The sequence below is a fragment of the Musca domestica genome, unplaced genomic scaffold (assembly GCF_030504385.1).
Source record: "Musca domestica strain aabys unplaced genomic scaffold, Musca_domestica.polishedcontigs.V.1.1 15, whole genome shotgun sequence".
In the NCBI taxonomy this organism is placed as follows: Eukaryota; Metazoa; Arthropoda; class Insecta; order Diptera; family Muscidae; genus Musca; species Musca domestica.
In genome coordinates, this window is record NW_026712207.1 from 10,986,606 (window position 1) to 11,008,331 (window position 21,726).

Consider the following 21,726-nt stretch of genomic DNA (forward strand, 5'->3'; position numbering starts at 1 on the left):
TGTGGTTGAAACGTGAGTAAGTGGTTTTGTTTTCGAGAGAGTAGAAATTTAAAAAAGAGTACAACAACACACACCCAAACTGACTGCATGGAGCTCATCTCCATTAACCATAACCAAATATCTGCTCGTTTGCTGTTATTGTTGTTGTTCTTGCTGTTGGTATCTCTGTCAGATGCTGGCAATATTGTGTGAGCAGATTTGTGTGCCCGGTCGAGGGGATTGCTGAGGTGTTAGGTAGTTGTTGGCTTACTCTCCTTCAGTGACGTCACAACGCATCTCCAAACCAAGAAACGCTTGCGCACCGACGTTGTTTATATTCGAAAGCTTTTGCCGTATCATCTTCAGTTCTCATAGGTCGATCAAAACGGTACGGTCTCAAGCTTAGCAACTTATCCTCTATTTAAAATAAATTGTAAATTTTGAATTTTATAAAAAATATCCAAAAAAATATATAAAAAAGACTATTGCCAAAAAACTTCTAATGAAATATAAAGAATAAAAAAATGAACAGAATATTCTAAAAACAAAAAATCACAAAAGGACCCACAAAGGAATATTTTTTGTTATTGTTGTTGTAATATAAAAATGCAAAAAAAAAAGAACACTGCAAAGAACTAAAGAGCATGTTATTTAGAAGACAGAAAATATAATATTAAGTGCTGTAGAAAAAAAGTGTTGACAAAATTTTTTAATTTTTTTGTTTTTCTTTGGTTCTTTTTTTATTTCAAGATTTATTTACTGGATCACTAGAACGTAAACATAAATATTTTTTATTTTAAATACCTGTGATTTACCACGTGTATAATTGCTGAAGTATGGCGCGTGCAGTTTTTTGCATGGTGAGTGTTAACTAAAAAAAAATACAAATAATAAACATGAAAATAATTAATTTAAAAAGTAAATATTTCAAGATCAGATCGAGCTTGCAAAGGATTATAAAAAAGTGTTGAAGGAATAATCTCAAAAGTGTTGACTTTAAAATAAAGTTCCCATCATGGGAAATTCTAGTTCAAAGAAGAAAAATTCGGGTTTTCAAGGAATTGAGTTTTTAGAAAAATTTAGTTCTTAGAAAATCTTAAATGGGAAATTTGTCTTTTAGGACCCTATTTTTGGAAATTTTCATAAAATAAATATTTTTCCAATGGTCCAATGCCTCTATGTTTCTCCAATAGAGAAAAATAGCCAATTTGCCTTAACAAGGCAAAACTCAAAAATTAAAAATTTTCATTTGAAGATTTTTTTTTGTTCCCAAATTACCGAATTTCCAATTTAGAGGGAATGAAGGCAAAAAAAATTTCCCCCATAGGAGATATATTTTCCCCAAGGGATATATGTTTCCCTTCAAATGGAATTTTTTGATTAGGGATATTTTTGATATTTTGCTCCAAAATAGTTCGCCTTACTACAAGCTTCTAAAAGAGATACAAATATTTCGAAAAAATAATAAATTAAAAAAAAACCGAAACAAAAATTTCCCTTTGAGTGATTTTTTTTCAAAAAAAATTTTTTTCCAAAATTGGACTATTTAATTTTTTACCAAAAGGTTTTTTAAACCCTATCTATTAAAATTGAATGAAATATTTAAAATGATGCCGAAACCAAAATTTCCCTTTGAGAGAATTTTTTTTTCTGAAATGGGAAATTTTCGAATTTTGTTTTCAAACTTAAACTAGTATCGAAATATTTCAAAAAATGAAAAAGATTCGTACAAAAAAGTTGGAACAAAAATTTACCTCTTTGGGAATTTTTAGATAAAAGGGAAATTTTTTTAAAATTAAGTACTTTTGGGCTTAGTCCGCGTTTTCCAAATATTTCAAAAATATTTCCGTTTGAGGAAATGTTATACCAAAATGGGAACATTATTTCCCTTTTCATGGAGATTTTTTGCCAAAAAGAGAATTTCTTATTTTCTTTTCTTCTTTGTCCCAAATAGTCTGCAATATGCGAGTATGAATAGCTGATAAACACCTCAACAAATATTTTTTTCATTGAGGGATACCTGCTTTTTCTTTTCCTGCTGAATAAAGTTTTCACCAATAAATTATCGTTGTGAAAATGGTCATTGAAATCGAAATAAAAATCCAACTACCAAAACCCTTTCTTAAAATTGTCCCTCTCTAAAATATCCCCTTTTGAAACCCTTAACCCAAGACCTTGGTATACCATTGTAGATCCTAATTAATTCTTTCCCGACCCTGTTTTTCCTAGACCTAATTGTGTCCCCGTAGAAATCAGACCCTTATCCCCTACCTTCTTTTCCCTAACCTAAAGCTATTTGGTGTTTATGAAAGATTCAATGACTTTTGACCACGATTTTTATTGGGGTGATTTTTTTTTTTTTTTAAATGGATATGAAGAAGATGCTACGGATCCTGAGAGGAAATTTTTATGGAGGTGTCTTCTGGAATTCAGACTCAAAAAGTGTATGGCCTTTAGGTCTGGTATTTGTGGTTTCAAATCAATTTTTTGATTTTGAAAATCGAGTGTCTTCAATGATTTTCGAAATACAACACCAAGATTTGCAGACCCATATCCCCTACATCAAATCAGTTCGATCGAATTAATTTCAATTCGCTGTAAAGTTAATTCCGGAATAGCAGATATTGCAATATTTATTCAATAACTCAATAATAATTCAATTCAAATTTAGAAAACATTAAGATTGAAAGTTAATATTTATTGAGGTGTCTTCTGGAATTCAGACTCAAAAATGGGTGGCATTTAGACCTGGCATTTGTGGTTTCAAATCCACTTAAATTGAAAGGGTCTTTAACATTGATCATCGAGCTCTTGTAGGCCGGAACTCGAGCCTTCACTTAATTCCATTTTAGTTTTGAATGCTAATTCCAAAATTGCAGATTCTGCAGTCTGCAGATTCAACAATAAACACATTTGATTTGTGTTATTGAGAATTATACTGCTCTAATTGTGTTTGTAAATATCCGGGATTTCAAATTCTCACCTCCAAGAGAGTTTCTCTTTCTCGCTCTCTCTTGACAAAAAACCCCCACAATTCATATGAAAACAAATTAAGAATCTAGTCAGGCGTTTTCTATTTTGAAGAATATATATTCTAATTTCAATTTCGTTATCAATTCAATTTTTGTTTTCGTTTTTCTTTTGTCCAAAATTTGCAATGCCTAATAGACAGCTTAAAAATGCAACACATACACACCACGCTTACAGCCGGCCCAATGTTTTGAGTTTATCGAAAAAATTCAAATTCAAAAAAGTAGCTTATTTTGAGAGCAAGTATTTGCCAGGTTAATTAGCAAATTGAATAAAAAATTTCAAAACTGACTGGTGTACACATGTGTGTATGCCTAGCTAGAAATCAGCTGCTGCTGCTGCTGAAGAAGAAGATGATGATTTCAAACACAACAACCAAGCCCCAAAAAGACAGCAATAACAGAAAAGGCTGAAGCCCACACCAAAGCAATGAGTCTGTAAATTGGTTAATTATGTTTTTGTTTTCGGATGGATGATGCTTGTAATCCAACTCCAGCAACACATGATGACTTTACGGATTTGAGTGTGTGTATATGTGCGATGTCAGGAACACTTCTTGGGTTCCCTTGGCTAACAAGAACACACACGCACACTCACATCACCACCACAAGTCATACGGCTTCCGTTGCTGCAAAACAAGTATTGTTTTTTTTTTTCAATTTTTTTACTTTGCATATTTCTCAAGGTCATTCACCGGTTTTAGCAAGTACGGCTTTAATTTCTGAATATTCGGGAGATGGCATTGTCTGGCTCTTCAAATAAATAAACAACCTAACAAAAAAAAATCAAACTAGACACACTTGATCACTTATGGCAAACAAATATTTGGGATACGTAATAATATTTGAACGCCCAAATAATATTGGCTTATGCGAAATTGATTATTTCCTCAAGAGCTTAACGATTTCGAAAATTATTTTATTGAAATAATATCATTAAAAATATATCACGTTTCAAATACAATACAAATTTTGCCGGGAGGTAACGCATTAAAATGCATTGTGTTGGCGTGAACAATACCGAAGGGAAAGGCGTTGACGATGACCGGCAAATATGTGTATTTTGAAAAGAAATGGCCATAAATTGAGAAGAAAAAAAAAAAAACGAAACATATTATGTTAATCTGTGTTCCCAATTCGAAAAAAGCCAAAAGGTGCTTTGTCAGCCACCCAAAAGAAAGAGTTTCACTTTTTTTTCTCGGCCAAAATGTTTCGAAAACAAAAGCGAAATTTCTGCAACTAGTCTATCTTTTCTATCTTTCGCCAGCACACGATTATAATAATGATGATGTTGATGACTAGAAGAAATCCGCCGCAAACAGATGATGTCATTTTACGTTATTTTTTTTATGGCTGATTGGTTGACTCCTCGGGTCTTTGGCTATACGGTATTTATGACAATGTTTGAGTTGTTCGAACCGTATAGCTAAAATGCTGTAGCGGTGCTTTGCTCTAAGCCAAAACGAGATTTAAATAATTTTATTTAAAAAACACAGCAACCACAACAAAAAAATCTTAGAACACAATATTGTTGTTGTTTGGCTAAAATTCTCTCAAACAAATCCCACACACACAGAGACATGCAGACAAAGCAACCGTCCGAAATGTTCTGGGATGATCGGTGAATAAGGATGTTTGAAAACCCCCTCGAAAAGAAAGATAATTGTTTCATTTTAACAGTTATATGGGCCATAAACATGTCATTAAAGTTATATAAGAAATTTTGTTTATTTCCAATAAACCGTTAGAAATGCAGGTGCAATGAAATTTGGCCAAGAAGAAAAAAAAAAACACAACGCATTGAGAATTGGGTTTTGTCTAACCAGTTTGAAATTTGCTTCGTTCTGGAAAGAAACTGGGGCAAATGAAGAGATATGAATAAATTTGAATTCAAATAGATCCAAAGTAAAGTACACACGTTTCAAGTAACCGGTATTCGATTACAGCTTTAGTGGAAAAATGGATGGAAATTTTAAATAAATTGTAGCTAAGAGTTAAATATATTCGTAATTAATAACACAATTAATAACAATCGCCAAATATCAAAAAAGAAAAAAAACATATATACGCTGCAAGTAACCGGTAATCGATTTCAATTTAATTTGTAACCGGATTGAAAAAAGCTTTATTCTGAGAGAAACCGGAGCAAGTAATGAGATATGAGTAAATTTGAATGCTTACATTCTCAAGAAACCAAAAAAATGGCATGCACCCTTTCAAGTAACCGGTATTCGTTTACAGTCTTATGGGGAAAATGCATGCAAATATTACATAAATTGTAGTTAATAGTTAAATATGGCAGATAATAGCTAATTTAATAAAAAATTGCATAAATTATTTTCGAGTAACCGGTAATCGAATTCAGTTTTTCAGTAACCGATTTAAAATTTGGTTAATTCTGGAAAGAAATTAGGAAAAATGAGTGGAAGTATTCCAATTTGAACTCTTCAAATCCATTGAATAAGAAAAAGAGTGCTTCCACGATGAGTAACCGGTATTCGGTTACATCTTTTTTGGAAAAAAATGCATGTGAATTATTAGTTTGTAGTTGATTATAGTAGATAATAGCTAAATAAATAAAAAAAACTACATATTTTCGTCTCAAGTAACCGGTACTCGATTTCAATTTTTCAGTAACCATTTTGAAATTTTGCTTAATTCTGGAAAGAAATTGGGATAAATTGAAAGGAATGCAGGTTCTTTTTACTTTACGCCTAAAAAAAATAAAATCCAATTAAAATATGGTTTGAAGTAACCGATAACCGTTTCCAATGCAACTTCAATCTTGAGCAGACATCAAACAGACAATTCTCGAATTAAATTTCACTGCTTATTTTAATAATTGGTTATAAAAGGTTAAAAATGTGAGAAATTAATAAAAAGTAACCGGTAACCACTTTTCATGTCATCACAAATTCTGATGTGAACTATTTTTCTATAAAAAGATATCCTATTCTTGAAGCTTAAGCAAATTTTACTACATATTTGGTCCAGGAAAAATTAAAAAATATTATAAATTCATAAAGAGTAACCGATAACCACTTTTCATGTCGTCACAAATTTTGTCGTGAATTACTTCTCTATAAAAACAGTCATATTCTGGCTGTTTAAATGAATTCTACTACATATTGGGTCTAAGAAGAGGAGAAATTTTTGAAAATGTTTTGAAGTAACCGGTATTTGCTTCTTATTTATCTATAGAAAATAATGAAAACTACCTTTTAAATATTTAAAATTTATTCCGGGTTTACTTCAAATGAAGCAGAACTCATTTTTTGCAATTCTTACATAAAACTCGTTTAAAAAGTGTTTCAGGTAACCGGTATTCATTTCCTGAATTCGTTTTATAAAGCCCAAAAAGTTTCCAATCTCAACCGAAAAGCGAATTTTTATTGCAGTGTCTGGAAAATGATTTTTCTTCTGAAGTTCTTAACCCTTTTCCGGTTTTCTTGCTTTGCATAAAATCAGTATTCGGTTACTCGATTGGTATTGTGACCTCTTCAACGGCTGCTTTATATATTTTGAAATTAAGGAGTGAATAAATTTATTTTCGTCTGTATTAGCCTAATTGAAGCTATACGTCTATAGTTTTGGGAGTGCTCCGGGACCAACGAGTATTCGAATAGAAATAAGGAATACATTGTTTCATTTCGTAAACAGTTGACACACGGTTCATTCTACAATGCTATTACAGGTATGGTCCAGCCTTAAAGACGAAGTCAATAGAAACTTCCCCAAATGTCCATTAGAAGAGAGCAAACAAATAACGGAATAACGCTTTTACATTTAAAAAAAGAAAAATGTAAAGCATTCAGTTTTTGTGTTGGTTTTCGTTTTGAGTAACCATTACCTAAATATTTGCCAAATGGTTATCGGGTTATTTAGGTCCTCAATTAAACAATTTTCTCTTTTCCAAACAACCATCCAACACCAAACACCCTACTCAAATCCAGGGAGTCATTTAAATAGAAATATTTTCTAATTTCATTATACTCCTAACGAGTAATCGAATAACCATTTCCCCCATTTCTAAGCAAGGATGAATGGATTTTGGAAAAAAAATTAAAAAAAACAGGTTCACTGAACTCTCGTTCACTTCTAATTGAGAGTTGCTTATAAAAATTAACTCAATATACGACATAATATACAAACATTATAGGGTACCCAAAACTAATCTAATGGGCGATAAGTAATCGAGTAGTCGGTACAGGAAAGACAAAGCAGTTGGCAGTAAAAGAAAGTAATTTTTGGTAAAAGTTATATGAAATGTTGCATTAGAATAGTTTTCAATAAATTTCTGAGCATTTGGGAACCGGTTATCGGTTAGCAAGTAACCTCTTGGCTAACAATTAACCGGTTACCAAGTACCCGTTGAAAAAGATCGTTGCTCAGGAATCCAATGAACTCCACCATTTTTTCCTTCCTATATTCTCCATATGTGCCCCCTCGGAGGGTTTTGGTTTCCAGTATTGAATAATATTTGGTATTCTTGTGTTTCATTTGTCATTTTACTGTGTTTGAATGATTTCAAAACCTTGTTTCTTTTTTTGTTCCCAGAAACCTATTATAAATCAAATCGAGCCATGGGGGTTTCCATACTTTCTTCTTTGTCTGCGTTTCAACACCTATTCCCAAGTGTTATTTGGGTTAACTTTTTTTGTGTTTTTTTTTTGCATTTTTTGTAATAACAGAACTTTGTCTGTTTGGCATACCAATTGGCCAATTCGTGTCTGAGTGAATGTCTATTTTTGTTATGGCCAAAAGAACACTTCCAGAATGGTGGCAAAATTAAATTTAATTGGCCCTTAAGTAGAACATTTCGAGCAGCCACAAAAAAAAATAACCAAACCAAAAGATAACAAATGCCAACAGAACCGAACCGAACCTGGCTAAATTAGATGGACGTGTTGAGATAGATGTGGGACGCAATACCAAGGAAGTTAGAAGAGTTATTGACTCTTTTAATTGTTGTTTTTTTTTTTTGTGGTGGGGGTTTTTCGTGCGAGTGGGGGTTTAACTAACACTTGGCGTGCTGAGTGCTAATTCCCCACAAAATTCCCAAATAATTTTTAATCAAGCCATAAATATCTGGGCGGATGTTACAAATTCTCAAAATTGTCTAAGATGGCTTTAAATTATGGCCAAAAGAAACTTGCGGGTTTTCACCACTCTTTTATTTTTTTTTTTTTTTGCCAAAATGAAACAAAAATATTTATTTTGGTTGGGGTGACATCACAGCCAAATATTTCAAGTTGTCACTAACATTTTCTTCGGCTGCTGCTGATGGCGGGCAGATGGATGCTAATGATGTTGGTGATCTTGTTTTGTTTTTGTTTTGGACTGGCATAGCTGTTTTTGTTTTGTAGCCAAGCCAAATGCGGATGTGACTGCAAACAATCGATGTTTTGTTTGGCTCGTCCATAAACCGGAATGTCGATATAAAACTTGGCGAGGCCTAATTTAATTAATGCTAATCAATTCGATTTTTTTTTTCAAATCAAAAAAAAAAAATATGATTTTAATATCAAATCAAAATCCAAAGAAATACATGCCATTGTGGATCCTGTGTTGGTTGGCCATAATCAAAAGAAATTTCCGTTTTTTTGCTTTTTTGGAAAACATACAACAACTGCTTTTTTGAGGGATTTCCAATGCAAGTACCAAAATTGTTGTGGCCTTCACAGCGCTCTTTTTTGCGATTTTTGGTTAGGGCTGGTTTTTTTTTTCGATTTTTGGTAAAACAGCTCTGGAACAAGTTTACCAAAAATCCATGTAGGAAGCCTTAATTTACCGGGGTAGGGGAGGGTATAAAATTAAATTTTAACTGCATTGCAAACCAGTTGCGTTTTTTATCTTTTTCTTCTTCTGCTGTAAAAGTAACTGCATTCTCTTTGTGCATTACGAGAGTGGTGTGAGAGTGTGTGTGTATGATGCATGTTTTTGAGTGAAGCTTTTGAAAAAAAGATGCACTCAGAATCCAAATGGAGCCTCCATGACATTCACGTTCATTCACCACCACAGACATTCCACCAGCCATGTCATGAGGCAGTTGGCCAGTTGACCTTGTTGCCATAAAGTCAATATTTTATGGCAATGCGTAAGGTTTGTCTGTCTTCACAATTCTGTGGCCGCATAATTCAATAATTCTTTTTGAGAGAGGGAGAGGGAGGGGAGGTGAACCTTCTTTTTTTTCTGACGTTGTTAGTTAGTTAATATTGACTAGTTTTATTTGGTCAATTATGTATTCAACTAGTTATGATAATGTTATTGGTTTCAAATATTTTTTTTCATTTTTTTTTTTTTTGTGAAGAAAAATGTGCAAAATAATCTGAGGCTGCCTTCATTATGCTAGATTTAGATGATATCATAAACATGTCATCTTCATGAAAAAAACCAGCCGATTGGCAAAATTTATTTAAATGTCATCTCTCAAAAATTCCATTCCATTCTCTGTTATCTTGGCTTAAGTAATCCACTTGACATCTGCTTCAAAGAAAACCCATAAAACCCTCTCCCCCCACCAAATGAATGCAACGCATAATGAGTTTGTTGTATTCGATTATTGGAAGCATGTGCCACTTAAGGCGGCAGATGATTATTTGGGAGATAAAACTTACAAATCGCTGAAGATGATGATGACGCTGATGAATTTGCACAAAAACCCATAAAACTTACAAAGCATTTGAATGGCTGGCTGGCTGGCTGTCAACCCTAAAACAAAAAACCTATAAAATTTTAATAACAAACGAACGTTAAACAATTTAAAAACTTATAAAATTAGCAATGAATATGTCTCTATGTTTGTGGTGGTATTTTTTCTATATAAAAAGAAATAATTTTTATTACTTTCAAATTTGCATGACAAATAGTCGTGGCCAACGTTGCATATGGTTTTTATTTGAAAATATCAAAAACATCCATGAAATCAGTATCGGAAACGGCTACTAACTTTGAAAACTAAGCCATTGTCAGCAGCGGTGATTATCACATAATTATATTTATTGATAGTTTTTTTTTTCTTTCTAAGAAATAAAATAAATGAAACAATATGATTAATAAATTTTGCTAATATTGCAAAATATTGGCTTTGTTTTGCACAATATTGCCATATCGAAGGACCATTTTGTGAAATATTTGCTGTTTCAATGGCCCAACATTCAGATAAGGCTTTCCAAAACAATAAATAATGACAAACTCCAAAATTTTCTCCCTAAATATTTTAAATTCTCTAAAAAATCAAAAATATGTATTAATTGAATATTTTATTTATTAAAACATTGTTTCCAAATACATATATAGACAAGGGCCAGGCAGAAGCAGATATTGTTTCCAAATATATACAGACCTGGGTCTGGGCATGCCTTTAGTGAGCGTAATTCTCTTCTCGCTCACAATAAGAACCAATGAAAAACAATCCCATCAGAGAGTCACCAAATTGGGAGAAGGTAAAAGTGCGACTCTCTGCCCGGTCCTGATATAAATTGGGATCAGCAATATATTTTCTCTTATTTCGAGAACTCCCTTCAAAGGAAACTATATTTTCCAGCCAAATTCTGCACGTATGAATTTTATCGTATGAATTTTATCTCCCCGAAAAATCTATTTACTCTCATGATTTTTGTCGTTCTTGTTTAAGCCTGCGTTGGGCAGAAACTTCTCTCCCTTTCCATTATTTTTTGTAACTGTGTGTCTGAATGGATAAATGAGTGTTTATGTATGTGAAGAAAGATATATGGGTGATGGGCCAGAAATGTGTGATGTTGTTTACTTTTGAGTTCTTTTTCCTTCTCATTTCTGTGATTGTGTGAATGTTAATGGAATTCCTTTAAAAGAGTGTGTATGGATGAGAACAGAGGTAAAAATATGTGTCATGTGAGAGGTTGCCCAAACCTGGTTTTTGCAAGGAAATTAAGCCGGGATTTTATTCCCGATCACAATACGAATATTTTGAGAGTATTTTTTCCTCTCTCGATAGGCATTGTATCGTTAATGCAATGCTAAAATGACAAATCGTGACACCGATTTAGTATATCCATCCCCATTGGGCAGAGAGTCACATTTCTCTCTTCCCCCAATCTTTCAATTCGTTATTGTGTGTAATGTGAAGGAGGGAAAGGGATGTGTCATGTGAGAGAGATTATGTCATTTGTCCAACATTGGTTTATACCAGTCTCTAAAGAGGTAAGAGTGCATTGAGAGAACGTTATTCGTCAAAAACTGGTTAAGACCTGAATTAGCTTACAATTTTAAAGACCACCTCCAATTTGAGATTAACACACTGTACTCGTTTCGACCAGCTTCGGTCAGATTAGCACATGCACTTTAGCACTCTCTTTCTCTCTCTCTCTCTGGGGATCATACCATGTGAAATACTTGGTTATTTTCCATTTGAGGCATTTTACTTCAGACTTTCTTCTTTGTTTCGGAGAAGATCCCATTTTCACATTTATCTCCTCTCTTTAATTTTTACTGAAAAATTTACCAAAGGGAGAATTTTTAGTTCCTCACGAGAAGTGGAGAATTCATTATATACTGATACCTCTATTTCTAACCATGAGTGCTCATATAGCATGTTTTTGGCAAGAGATTTGGAGATTTTGGCCCAGGTAATACATTTTTGTCTCGGAATATCAAAGATCTAGTTAATTTTCTGCCAAAATTTCGAAAATTACCAGGTTTCTTTCGCATAGCTTTGAGTGGTTTCTGAATCACCAGATGTTAAACAATTATCCAATTATCAATTCAGGGGACCTAACAATGTCGATGGCTGTTTTTACCTTTAGAGCTCTCTTATCTCAAAACAAACACCATTACTCACTAAAGTCTGAGAACACTCATGGCAAACAAGAAATGCAAAGATAGTTTTGATAGAGGAGATTATTAAGAGAGAGAGAGAGAGAGAGAGAGAGAGATAGCGGGAGAGACTATCACTTTTATTTGTGATTCAATAGACTGTGTGGCTCTAATATTCCCTCCGAATAATTTCTTATCACATGTACTCTTAAATTTGCTCTCTTCTTGGTTATCACTGCTCAAAAAGCAGTTATGAGCAACTACGAACGAAAGAATATAAATAAAGCACACATATTCTTTCTCTCTTTTTTAATTTCCCGTTGAGTTGGCACCGCTACCAATGCATATATTGTGAGTAAGGCTGCTCTTAAGGGGTTTGTTTTTTAAGTAGGCATAAAATAACCTATTTTACATACGCAATAGTATTATCACGATTATTATTGTTATTATTCAAGGACATTCCCACGCAAACAGATGAATAGAACATAACAATTGTCAGATGCTGGGAACCTGCAACTCCCCTTTAAAAGCCTCAGATAGTATAACTCAAAGCTAACATATGTGACATTCAATGTCAAAACGAGCACACCCAATTCTATTTTCAAATTAATTTACATGCCTTTCACATCACAGCATAATCAATCACCGAGAGGTGTTGCACACAATCATCCATCCATCCATCCACCACTAATGTGTGGGCAGAAGAGAGAGAGAGAGGTTATATTTCTTCCCATTCTTTGCACGTACGAAATATTTCTTTTGTCAAAACTGAGCTAATGCCTTCTTTTTAAATAAAGCAACAACAACAACAAGTTGTTTTGGCTCCATTCGAGTCATCAGCCATCCATCGATCAGATTTAGATTTTACATTCGTTGTGGCCAAATGTCATGCGTTTATAACAACTCTGCGCTGGCACGCATGTGAACAAGACTTGTAACCACTTTTTTTTGCCGAAGCGTTTACTTGTTACTTACAGTTGAGATTTCCAAACATTTGTCTATGTCAAAAACGTCAAGTGATTTTGAGGTGATTAGTTTTTTTTCGCCTTCTTCTTCTTTTTTTACTTAAATACATACTTGCCAAACAATGTATGTGTACATGTACCTAGAGTGAGTGACTTAAGGAGAAGCTGCTTGACCTATGGCTTGGCCAGAGGAGCAAGAAAAACGTGATGGGTCTTTAAACACATTTCAACTTCGTGTTTATTATTTGGCGGGGTGTAATATTGAAATTCTTATACAACGTGTATGAGAATTTGTTAAGGCTGTCTATCAAAAATTTGCCACTCTTGGAATCGTGTTCCACATACTTGGCTCACACAGAACAAAAAAAAAAGAATAACATTTAAACTTGTTATCTAGGCAATTTGACATTATGCCTTAAATGTGGGCAGTATTCTTAAGTCAAAAGAAGAAGAAAATGGAGATAAAAAATCAAAACCAACAAAAATCTCTTTTGACATTTTCAGAGGTCATTTCAGATGTTTTTTTGATGCCTTAATCTAGGCAGTTAGCCAGCCAGCCTAACGGTTTTGTGTATTATCTTAGCTGTTTATTTCTTTTATTGATTGCAATTAAAAACATATTTACTTTTGACACACAAACGCACACAACGGCTTCCGCATTAATTGGTGAGGTCTAATGCCGAATTATTTTTTATCTGCTTTTGTTTTGGACCTGGGGAAAAGCCATTATTAAAACCATTCATTCATCTAACCTTAACCCCATACATTCCATGCTAAATTCGTTGCGTTGCGTTTGCACAGATTCTCCACGCACACACACACACACACATGCTACGTACGTACATACGTGTCAAAGACATATAACTGCTTTTAATTGCAACAAAATAACCAGTCAAGACTCCTAACACGCCCTTTGCCAACAAACGAAACGAAACAATCGGATGGTGTCTTGTTACGGCTAGCCACGAGACACAAGAGACAAATCATCACTAAGAAGCTATCAAAAAGCAAAATAGAAAAAAAAAAATACCCCACAACAACAACACCACCAACAAACACCCAATGTGACTTGTTTAGTCTGTCAGTCAGTTGTTTAAGCCTGGCATTTAAACATCAAAAAATAATAAACAAAATTAAAAAAAAACAACAACAAAATACACGTTAGTATGTGCGAAGACACTTGGGCCATGTAGCCAAGAGCTGGCTAGCTGTGCGCTAACTTAGTATTGTTTGACACTTGATTAATGAAATAAAGCTGTCAAAGAAACTAAAAAACGCCATCACATAGCAAAATATTGAATTTTGAATATTGTTGAAACAAATGGCCCTCATCAATAAATTCTTATTGTTTTCCGTTAGTTTGGTTTATTCGATCACGGCGAATATCAATCGAGTTTTGGTCATTTGTTTGGTGGAAATTAGTTTCAAGGTTTTTTGGATTTACATGGGCCATGGAGGCCCTGTGGAAAATTTTTGTTTCCAATATTTAATAATTTACAAGAGATATTTGAACTCATTAGCTGTTGTTCACCTGAAAGCAGGCAATGCATAGAAGACCGTTCATGAAAAGAGCGCCCGTGGGCACATGGAGAGAGTAAGCACACAGTTTAAAATTTGGAGTGTGTTTTTGAATTTGATCTCTCCCATGGGCACCAGATGAGAGCAAAATCTCAGTCTCACTGTAATTTTAGCCATGTTTTACCGCAAATGATATATATTTAGATATGGAGAGAGCAACTCGTAAAATGTTCGTATCTATGAACAAAATTAAAGCAAAGCTTTTGCATTGGTATTGGATGACTGAAACTGTTCCATCTTAGAGATATATGAAATATTTCTTATATTTTGTCCACAGAAGAAAGCGTGTAGGAGGCCTTCTGTTCACAGAAGACTTGTAGATGGTATTCGGTTCATAGAAGACCCATAGAAGGTTGAAGAAATGTCCAAAGAAAGCGCATAGAGGATCGTCTGGAATACCTTATGTTAATAGGAGACCTGTAGAAGATATTTTAAAGAATTGAAGAAGGTCTTCTGCCCTCAGAAAATCTGTCAAGGTATTTAGACCTTTAATATCTTTCTGTCTACATTAGGAGCGAAGAATATCACCTGTCGTCAGGAGGCATGTAGAAGTAATTACGTTCTTAGAAGATCTGTAAAAGGCACCCTGTCCACAGAAGACCTGGAAAATATATTCTGTCAACAGATGATCTGCATAAAGTCTTCTGACTATAGAAGACCCTTGAAAAATTCTGGGGCTATGGAAAACCTATAAAATTGTCATAAGAAAATCTTCGGGAATACCTAGTGTCAATAGAAGACTTGTAGAAGATATTCTAAAGGATTGAAGATGGATTTCTGCCCACAGAAAATCTGTCAAGGTATTCATACCTTTAATATCTTCCTGTCTACAGAAGGAGTGTAGAGGATCTCCTACCCACAGATGACATGTAGAAGTAATTACGTCCTAAGAAGATCTATAAAAGCCCCCCTGTCCACAGAAGACCTGGAAACCATATTCTGTCAACAGATGATCTTCGTAAAGTCTTCTGACTACAGAAGACCCGTGAAAAGTTCTGAAGCTATAGAAAACCTATAAAATTGCCATATGGTCATCTTCGGGTATACCTTCTGACCTGTAGAAGATACTTTAAAGAATTAAAGAAGGTCTTCTGCCCAAAGAAAATCTGTCAAGTTATTGATACCAGTAATATCTTCCTGTCTACAGAAGGAGTGTAGCAATTAAGTAAAACAAGTAATTACGTCCTCAGACGATTTGTAAAAGGCACCCTTGTCAATAGAGTCTTCTGACTACAGAAGGCCCAGAGGCTATAGAAGACCTCTTAAATTGCCATAAGAATATATTTATACGGGGACCTATATTTCTAGAACGTCTTTTAATTACAGAGGACATAAGAAGATTTTCTGTCCAATAGAAGGTCTTTTGTCTGTGGAAGATCTGGAAATATCTTCTATCCCATGAAGAAGGTCAATAAAAAGTCCATAAATTGACTTATGGGGTTCGAAACTTGGGTGGTACCTGAATCATGGTGCCAGCTATAGCAAATCAGTTGGAGAAGATATTCTTTCAACAGAAGGCCTGTAGAAAGTCTTCTGATTACATCGGATTCTAGAAGATCTTCTGTCACCTGAATAATTGTGGAAGATTTCCAAGCCTTATAAGATTTATAAAAGAGCATTTTCCATAAAGACATATTCATACCGGATTCTTTATTGAAAGAAGATCCTATATTTATAGCAGATCGCAGAAGTGATTCTGTCTAAAGAAGATTAAGAGAAGGTCTTCTGTCTAGAGAACATGTGTATAAGGTCTTCTATCCACTCAAGTGGTGTAGAGGGTCTTCTATTAATGAAACCATCATAAATTTCCTCATACATTACGAAGGGTGTATGGTGTTGAATTGTGGTGTCAGCTGTATCCAATCAATTGTCCTATGCCTGAAAGCATGCACCAGTTTTTGTATTTTTACTTAACTAAATTTCATTTAATTATCCTCCTCCAAAATACATCAAAGCTAACATGAAATTTATCATCTGTCTCAAATCAGCTGATTTGTGCCTGAAAGTATGCAGTATTTTTTAAATTGAATCTACTTACTTACCCATTTCAAACCCAACCATATCTTTACCAAAATTCTTTAGGATTAAATTATTCTAATGAATTTTTTATCCAGGATTTCGAATGAAACTTGATTGCTCAGCTGTCGTCAGCCTGCATCATCAGTATGCACCAATTTTTATATATTCAGTTTTAGCACATTTCATTGATTTTCAGTTTAAACCCCCTAACTTTATCTCTGCCACAATTCATCAAAATTAAATAATTTTAATGGATTTTTTTCTTTTGGCTTGCAAGCCTTGACTTGATGATCAAAGCATCATTGACTTGCAATAATAATTGCTTTTCAAAAGTCTTTTGAATTTTTTTTTTCATCTTTTTGGAAATTGTTGCTTAGTCTGCAAGGGGATTTGTTGTTGCAAGATACCTCTCCAAAAATTGTGTTTTTTGTTTTGCTTTTGCAAATGCCATTTACGCAAATGCGTTTTTACGTTTGAGAAACACAGCCAACCGCCAAGTAATGGCAAAAGACAACAAAATTAACAAATTTGCATAATGTTCATTAAAATCCATGCAGGTCTAATGATGTTCGCAGAGAAAAGACATCAAAAATGAAAATCGAGTGCATTTTGACATTTAGAAGGTAAAGAGATCTGCAAACACTCAGAAACCCATACACTTGCAGATCTTGCATATATTTGAACCGGATCTACAAACAATTTTTAATTGCTTCGATAACAGAAACCAAAATAACTAGAAGCCACAACAAAATCCAAAAAACAAATCAGATAACAAAAAATACATTTTGAAATAAAAACACAATGATAGAAGTGGGGAGAAAAAAAAACACAATAATTTGTCATTTCAAATTGGCATTGTGTTGGTTGTTAACACAACATCACAAACAAAGTATTTCCTCTTTTTGGCCAATTGACTTTTTTTGGGAATCTGCCTGGCTGAAAATGATGTCAAGCCAGGTGAAAGATGATATTGTTTTTTTCGAATTTAAAATTAAAATAAAATAAATTTCATAAATTATGGGTAATATCTTGGAAACCAAGTTAAACCACTTCGACTTCGCCTCCGTTCTTGTTTTAATTTATTGTTATGCAAATTAACCAAGCTTAGAAAACGCCAACTAGTTCTACAAATTCTAGTTGTGAAGAGAACAAAAAAATTCCAGATTTTTTTTATGTTTTTCGTGTGTGACAATATTAAAAAAAGGGAGAAACCAAAAATATTCAAAATTATATAAAATAATTATTTAAAAATTATATATATGTATGTATTTTTTTATAATTTATTGATGCAGGTTCCTGTTTTCATAATTTTAATGGCAACAAACAAAAATAATTAAAATATTTGTGAATCTCTCTGGTATGTTTAGGAAATAAATTATTCAAAACGCTCTTTGATCTTTACAAATTTTGAAACAAAAAAAAAATTAAAATTGGAATTTATTCCATGAGTGCCAAAATTTTTTAAAACATTTTTCATTTTCCCCTGTTAACATTGCCAATTTCTTCCACAAAAAAAAGAAAAAAATGTAAAACACATTTTCATTGAATACCCTCCACCATTTGAAACGAATTTGGCAATTTACAAAAAAAAAAAAGAATAAATAAAATTATTTTAATCTCGAAAATTTCGCTAAAATCATCAAAATACCATATATAGCGGGGTACCGTTATATGGCGGCTATAAGAAGACGTAGACCTGCCCAAACAATTTTCAGTCTTAGGCTATAGTATCCATTTCGAACGTCAAATACCAAATCTGAAACAATTCCGGTGAAAAATTTCGCTAAAATCATCAAAATACCGAATATCGGGAGGTACCGTTATATGGGGGCTATACGAAGACGTGGACCTGTACAGACAATTTTCTGTCTTCTGATGTAGTATCTATTAAGAACTTCAAATCACAAATTTTAAACAATTCCAATGAATAATGTCGCTAAAATCATCCAAATACCGAATATCCGGAGGTACCGTTATATGGGGGCTATAAGAAGACGTAGACCTGCACAGACAATTTTCTGTAATAGGCTGTAGTATCCATTTCGAACTTCAAATACAAAATTTGAAACAATTCCGGTGAATAATGTCTCTAAAATCATCAAAATACCGAATATCAATTTCTAATAGGTCTTCTCCATGTCTCCTTCCAGAGACACTCTGAGAAAATTTTTTGAATTACTCTCCCTCTCTCTGTATTTACATTGTATGTCTTAAAACATTGTTTAACTGAAGCGAAATTTTGTTTTTATTCGCATCGAGAGCCCATGGGCGCCCCTTGGCTTAACGGTGGTAAACAAGACATTCTATAATTTTAGGCTAACAACAGCTAATGAGATCAAATCATGTTTTCATATGTTGCCACGTAGTCTGAGAAGTCTTCTCCAGGTCTTCTATTAACAGTAGACCTTCCAGAGATCTTCTGAGAAAAATTTCGAGTTACTCTCCCTCTCTCTATATTCACATTGTATGTGTTATAAGATTGTTTAACTGAAGCGAAATTTTGTTTTTATTCTCATCTGATTCCCATGGGCGTCCCTTGGCTTAACGGTGATATACAAGACATTTTATGCATTGCCTACTTTGCCACATAGTCTGAGAATTCTTCTCCAGGTTTCAGAGATCTTTTGAGAAAATTTTTCGAATTACTCTCCTTTGCTCTATACTTACATTGTATGTGTTTTAACATTGCTTAACTGAAGCGAAATTTTGTATTTACTCTCATCTGGTGCCCATTGGCGCCCCTTGGCTTAACGGTGATATACAACACATTGCCTATGTTTAGGCGAACAACAGCTAGTGAGATAAAATCATTCATTTTTATTTTCCTTAAACAAATTGAATTTTTAATTTTTTTTATTTTATATATCCAAATATATTTATATTATTATTATTTTTTTCCATTTCCAGGCCATCGCTTGCATTTTAGTGCAATGCGCAATATCTGTCAAATTAGATTCAGAAAATCGTCGTCTCATTCTTGACATTAAAGATCAAAAGACGACCAATAAGCAATATTATTCTTCCAACTTCGATACCAGTAAGTACAACCAGTTCTTTTTCTCAAACATCACAACATCCCTATGAAAAAAAAAAAATCGAAATCAAGTTCAAATAACCCCCAACCCCTAATCCTATCCTCCTCATATATACATATGAAAATCATGTACAGAAAAAATTTGTATTGTAATATGAGGGGATGAGCATGAGATGGTTCTGCTTTCGGCTTATTACAATTACTTTTATGAAGAGGCTGAACAGACGTTTTCCGTCAAATTCGCCTACTTATATTTATGTGAAAGAATTCTTGACAGACGTTATACGTCAAATCTGAATATCTTCCAAACGTAATATTATTTATTAAGGAATATAATTTTATAATTACTTCCCCACTTATCACCAATTAAAAGCGGGTATGTTTATTTTATTATGTCTTTATTGAACAAGATTCGCAAGCAGAATGCCAGAATATCGACAGATCATCGTTACTTATAGGAATATTACAATGTAACAAAATAAAGTTAACGGGATCAAAATAAGACAAAGAGAAAACATAAATGGATTACATGTTGATTTGTTGTTGCAAAATTACGAATTGAGTGTTTCATTAACAAATTGAGTGAAACTATAATTATAGCAAAATGAGATTTTGTCAAATGAGTATAATGGAAATAATAACAATCATGATCATAAAAATAGCAGTGATATAATTAAAGTAATTTCATTTCAATTTAATATGATAAATTAAATAAAGCTATAGTGATGTGAACTAAAATATATTTTGGATGAGAGTCAGCACGTTACAACCTCCCCCTCTGCCATAGAAGTCGTCCCGACGATGTGGCAGGATCTAAGTCATCTTTTCCGTGGGCGGAGTACTCTTCTAGTGCAATCAATGGTTTCAGAACGACTTTTAGTTTCCTCATTGTTTGTTGCACTATTTGTAGTGTTACAGTCTTGTTGTTTGTCTTTGAAGATTTGTATATTATTGTTTGGATTTGTTGTTTTTGAAGCTGGGCGACCTCTCTTTCTTAGTGGGTATATTGGTTTATCAGTTTTACCGTCATACTTCGTTAATTGAGATATATGGTACGTTCCCATAGGGATTTCAGGATGTTCGATGGATGAAATAATGAAACACGAGGAACCTTTTTTATCGGTTATTAAATATGGACCGTCTCTTCGGGGTACGAACTTCGAAGCTATATTTTTATCAGCATTACTTAAAACGTGTGTCGCCACTAAAACTTTGTCTCCAATTTCCAAATCTTGACCTTTTCTACGCTTTGAATCCACATAAGCTTTGTTTCTGTCTTGCAATTTTTCAACCGATTCGTTAGCCTTTTCCATAACAGTTGCCATTTTCAACAAAAAAGGAGTTATTTGAGGTATAAAATTTTCGGACAGAATAACAGCTTTTAAATCGAGGTTTACTTCTAATGGACTCCTTAATTCACGACCAAATGTTAAATAAGCTGCAGAATATCCTGTGCTCTCGCAATTAGCAGTGTTCATAGCAAAACGAATCGAAGAAAGTTTGGAATTCCAGGATGTATGATCTGTGCCTACATATATAGCAAGTTGTGTTTTTAGGTCACGATTTTTCCTCTCAACAGGATTAGCTTCCGGGTGATACACAGGGGTGAAGGATTGTTGTATATTTAAGCAATATGTCAGTTTCTGCATGATCGCTGATATGAACTGTGGACCATTATCTGTATGTATCCGTCTTGGGACTCCGTAACGCAATATAATGTCATTTAATATGATTTTTGAGCAAATTTCAGCAGTAGCCTCTCTGATTGCAAACAATTCCACCCAACGACTGCAAATATCTTCTACTACGAGAATCCACTGATTCCCTTTTTGTGTACGTGGCAATGGACCAACGAGATCAATGGCAATAGTTTCGAATCGTTGTCTACTTGATACAGTTTGAAGGAGACCTACCGGTTTTAAGTTTGATGGTTTATAACGCTGACATTGCGGGCATTCTTTGACGTATTTGGTTATTTCAGATCGCATTCTCGGCCAATAGTAATTTTGCGTAATCCTGTTAATTGTACGCTCAATTCCGTAATGACCTGCCAATGGGTCGTCATGACATCTTTTTAATATATCCGAACGCATAGATTTTGGAATAACCAACTGTCCTAATTCAGAATCCTGATCAGAACAGTATCTGTATAGTACACCATCCACCAGAATGTATCCACGGCCTGTGTGTCGCAACACGTTATCATCATTGGTTTCGAATGAGTCTATAATATGTTTTATATCGCCGTCTTGCAATTGTAGGTTTCGTACATTTGCAGCACCTTTTGTGGGGAAATCTACTGATATGGAAAAACATTCACATTTAACAT

General features: G+C 33.8%; 1 protein-coding gene across 1 annotated transcript in view; it reads left to right on the top strand.

Moving 5' to 3' along the window:
* Nucleotides 1–330: 330 nt before the first annotated feature.
* The window catches only part of LOC101893325 (uncharacterized), a 33,212-nt gene continuing 11,816 nt past the window's right edge, over nt 331–21,726 (top strand). The window contains exons 1-3 of the mRNA XM_059119830.1: nt 331–367; nt 730–839; nt 19,271–19,400. Of these exons, the coding sequence (XP_058975813.1) occupies nt 816–839; nt 19,271–19,400 (154 nt within the window). The 5' untranslated portion in view covers nt 331–367; nt 730–815. The remainder of the gene's footprint in view (nt 368–729; nt 840–19,270; nt 19,401–21,726) is intronic.